Raw genomic sequence first — 4,986 nt, 5'->3', positions numbered from 1 at the left:
ACGTGGAGAAGAATTCCAAGCACTAAGCAGAACTGGAATATCTGCAGGAACTAGAATTTACCGTTTATTGAACCCACTAAAATTGAAAGCATTGTAATCAAATAATTTATTTACGTTTTTAGCTTTTTAACTTTTATTCAGAATGTTACGACTTCAAAATCATTCTAGGCCTGTCTAGAATAATTTCTTAATCTCGTGGCTTTTTTTCTCGTTTTTGAGAATTTTTAATCAAATGACGCTGAGTCGTTTTTCCAAAAAAAAAACAATGTTAGTGATTAATTCAATACACTTATTAATTTTTTATTTAATTTATTTTGTTTTAAAATTATATAAAATGTTTCTTTTTTAATTAATGAATTTGGTTGATATTGTCTTATTTCTGAGTCAATTATTTATTCTTTATCTAGTGCAATTTTATAAAATAAAACTTCAGTGGCTTGAGATTTTGGACGTTATAAATTTGGGTGTCACAAATGAGTATCATGTGTAAAATGCTCGAAATGATAGTTCGGTTCAAAACAATGAATATGTTGGTTGGTTGAAGTGGAGAAACGATAAGAGGTTAGTAAAAAGGAGATTGTTGGGTGAATAAGATTGTTAGTTGACCGAAATGAGAGTCGCGAGATTAATATGTAAGGTCGATTAAAAATAAAACATAATAATAGTTAAATATGTGAATGATATTATTAGTTGACCAATTTGTGAAAAGAGGTCAATAATATGAATGTTTGAAGTGATATCAATTAGTAACTAAAATATGAATGTTAATTGTGGTATTTTATAATTTTTAATCATTGTTTTCAAATGCTGCTTTGCTTCGATTATTTATCATGTTTCGTCCGAAAGAATTGTAAAGGCGTTTTTTAGAGTTCGGCGAAACGAGGAACAAGTATGGAACGATATCATTTTGGACAGTCAAGCTCTAATCCACACGTTGTGGCGTATTCCTATCATTCCGGAGAATTGGAAGCTTTGTCAAGAATGGGGTATTATATTTGACAAAAATCATCGATTTATATTTGTATAAGGCGAGTTAATTGACTTGTGTTGTTTGTAGTTTGTGTGATTGTTTGTATTCGATTACTCATGTCTTTCTTTTCAAAATCAAACTAGGGTTTGTTTAGTTTGATTCAAGAACTCATGTTTATTTTTCCCATTTTAGAGTGTTAGAATATAAGATAATATATGTAAGATATTATTACAATATTATAAATTGTGATTATATCATTAGTATATTATATTATATCAATATTATATTATATTATATTATATTATATTATATTATATTATATTATATTATATTATTGATTTCTTTATAAGCTAAATGTAATGTCTATATAATAGACATAATTTATGTAATTCAATATATATCCTTCAATACAAATTTTTTTTCTTTATTCTAATATTATTTTATTAATGAAATGGTAATAAGCCATTTTCCTAAAAAAAAAATATATATATATATATATATATATAATAATTATTCAAACAGGCGGAAATCATTCTAAATTACTCCTAACCTAATCAGATTAAATTATCTCAATTAATTGTTATATCAAAATTTAATTTAATCATTACACATCAAATTAATTAAATTAAAGAATACAATTCCTTTAATATTAATTAGATGAAATATGGCACATGGTGTAAAACTAACTAGAATATTTATACATTAATACCTTGTTTTAAACAAAGTAATTTACAACGGAACTTTTGCAGCCAATTTTGTTATTGATTTGTAAAAGCAAATGTTTCAAACTATGAAATGTGGTTTACAAGTACCTTAATATCTGCTGGTTTCAATTGTGATTAACCAAAATGTTTGGAATCTCTCGTACAAATTAAATCTAAGAATTTTGTGACGAACATGAAGCATTATGGAGAGTGCAAATGCCGTGTGGAAATAAAGCTAAAGAGACCAGTAGACCACCACAATCATCTAGAAAAAAAAAAGTGTCTATATTTTTAAATTAGAAAGAAACTCCACTCACTTACCATTTCAAAAAAGCAAAATGAAAGTTGGACTCATTGGTTTCCCAAACCAATCAAATGCTGTGTAAACCAAGGAATGGTCAACAAACATTCTTAAATTGATTTTAAATGACTTGATTTTAAATTTTGAGGTCAACCTATGCTTATAGTAGATGGAGACAACCATAAATTAACTAATTGAACATTTATTAAGTGCATGTATTTTTTTTTTATATTCAATGGAATGCATTATCATTTTCTCACCAATTAACAAACAACTTTTAACTTGGATGTTTATTCATCTGATTGAGAGAAACCAACATGATGCAGCTCTAATCATTGGTTTGCTTTCAAATTTGGCACCTCTCATTAAAGATGAATTCTTATATTTGATATGTTATTTAAATTAGAAATATATATCACATGGTAATTTATTTGTAAATACCGTGTCTGCATTAATTGTTAAGAAGTTGACTTAGTTTTCTAACTAGGTATATTTTATACAAAATGTTATATTATTCTATTGGATATTAATGATGATTCAAAATAAAATATATTTGTTATGTTTTGATAAAAAAAAAAAAAATAGATTGATTTAATTTATAAATTATAATATAAAATAATATTTAAAAAAATAAAGTAAAAAATGAATAATTAATATGTTTTTGAAAATAATTGGAATATGAAAATACATTTAAATAATTATTCATATAGATGATTAAAAAAATAAAAATATAATTGAAGAAACTATTTTTATCCTGGGTTAAGTTTTGATTAGGGGTAATATATATAATACTCCTAATACATTTAATTATTATATTTTAAATATCTTCTTAGGCATGATTTTGTTTGAATTTGTTCATTTTATATTGATTTTTGTTTACAAATATTCCTTATACATTTATTTTTGTTTGAAATAGTTAAATTTTCAAACAATACAAAATTAAGAATCTAACTTCAAAAAGTATGAACCATTTTGATAACTAATTTAAAATCACCGATTCCTCTAAAGTTTCAACTATGTTGAGTTTTCTAGATTTTGATTAAAACATATTTTTTGACTAATAAATTCATTCCATCTTCAAATCAAATTACATTCATTCTCACTAATGGCATAACCCCTATATGGTGTATGTTTTTATATTCGGTCGATTCAAATATATTACAGATTTTATACATTACAATATCATATTTATATTTTATATTTTATAATTTTTATCATATTATTTATATTTTAACTATATGACTATCAGACACCTCCTTCTTCATCATAAATATTATTTATTTTTTAGAGATAATTTTGAAGGCATAAAACAAACACACAATATATAATTATTGAAGAGTGAGTAACAATCTCGTCGTCGTTGTTGTTTGCAACATCATTGTCTCTAAATGGAATATAGCATATGCGTTTAATGAAATTGAAGAAGTCATCTCAAGACGAAGGTGAAGGCATTACTTATAGTAGGACTTAGAAAAATAAAAATGAATATATCATGTATAAAAGAAATTTGTGCATATTTTCAAAAAAAAATATGGTTTTATAATATTTTAAATTATTTTAGATATTTAGGATATAAATTCAAACAAAAATAAATAAAAGATACAATTTCAATCTAAAATAAATGTAAAAAAATTGTTAAATATATTTAAAACTTATTTATTATACCTATTACAAGGACAAATAAAAAATTATAGTTGGGGTTGACTTGAATTTAATGTAATTCCGAAACTAAGCCTTTAACTATTCAATTTGGAGATTTTGGAAATGATAATAAAAACTTCACTAGATTTGAAAGAAAATTGAAAGATTTTTAATAAATTGGTTTTAGATTGTAAAGACAATTGGTAATGCCTTTCAAGAGTTTGACGATTTATTTTCAATGTATATTTTTTTTTCTTGAAGCACATTAATTGATGTTTCATTTTTTTAAATACCTATTTATAATTTATTATATAATATTATTTTGAAAAATATTTATATGTTCAAACTCTTAAATTATGTTTACATTCAATTTTAAGATAAATTCAACTAATCAACTTAAGTATGTATTTTATTAAGTAATGTTAACTTGATAAATTTTCAATTACATTTAATTAAACATATATAAAATAAGTTTTGAATATCATATAAATAATTAAGTTTATAATTATATTAATTAAAAAATAAAAATTAGATAAGAGGATTATAAAAATGAAAGTGGATGGGATTATACTTGTTGGGAATTAGAAAATATGAATTAGAAAGTTATTTAAAAATAATAAAAATTAGAAAATTAATGAAATATAATCTAAATTAACTATTTGCAGAAATATTAAGGAGAATAAGTGGTGTAATCATGAATTGATATATATATATATGAGCTAATAAGTGCATCCACCTATTAGCTCTTTTTGATTAAGAAAGATTCAAATAGAATATTATTATTTGACTGAATCGAAATATATACAATTTCTGGATTTATATATAAATTCATACCAACCCTTTTAACACTTACCCTTTTAACACTTGATCATAAGACAAGAGAGAGAGAGAGTAAAATGAATTGTCGGAAATTCGACCTAACGTTAATAGGAGCTAACGATCTAGAAGTGGTCCGAAAAGTGTTCAAGATGAAAGTATATGCGCGTATTTCAATAGGGTCAACGAATTCGGAGACTGAGAAATGGACGCCACCGGACAAGCACGGGGAGGAAAACCCGGCTTGGAACTACACAATGAATTACACGATCGCAGAGACCATGGTTCGTCACTACGGGACCATGTTGGTCATAAAACTTTACTGCCGGAGAAAACTTGGGGATAGGTACGTGGGTGAGGTTCATGCAGATATGAGGGATCTGTATGAGCACGCGCAGCTGTACGGTGGTAGCGCCGCCATGTGTTATCCGGTGAAGAAAGGGTCGGTGAGTTCCAAAGGAGAGTTGAGGTTTTCGTGTAGGTTTGGTGAATGTGTTAGTATTGACAATATGCTTTTAGCTCAAGGTATTGTTGATTGGGCTAAGTCTATGTAA

At 25.5% G+C, this 4,986-nt stretch overlaps 1 protein-coding gene across 1 annotated transcript; it reads left to right on the top strand.

Moving 5' to 3' along the window:
* Positions 1-4,512: 4,512 nt before the first annotated feature.
* Positions 4,513-4,986, top strand: LOC124917917 (protein SRC2 homolog). Its single transcript, XM_047458182.1, has one exon. The coding sequence runs from the start codon at positions 4,513-4,515 to the stop codon at positions 4,984-4,986; it is 474 nt and encodes a 157-aa protein (XP_047314138.1).

This window comes from Impatiens glandulifera, unplaced genomic scaffold (assembly GCF_907164915.1).
Source record: "Impatiens glandulifera unplaced genomic scaffold, dImpGla2.1, whole genome shotgun sequence".
Classification (NCBI taxonomy): Eukaryota; Viridiplantae; Streptophyta; class Magnoliopsida; order Ericales; family Balsaminaceae; genus Impatiens; species Impatiens glandulifera.
This window is presented reverse-complemented; position numbering and strand designations above follow the sequence as displayed.

What these genes read in the sequence shown, in the direction of transcription:
- LOC124917917 (XM_047458182.1), top strand. Translation starts at nt 4,513, where the DNA reads ATGAATTGTCGGAAATTCGACCTAACGTTAATAGGAGCTAACGATCTA.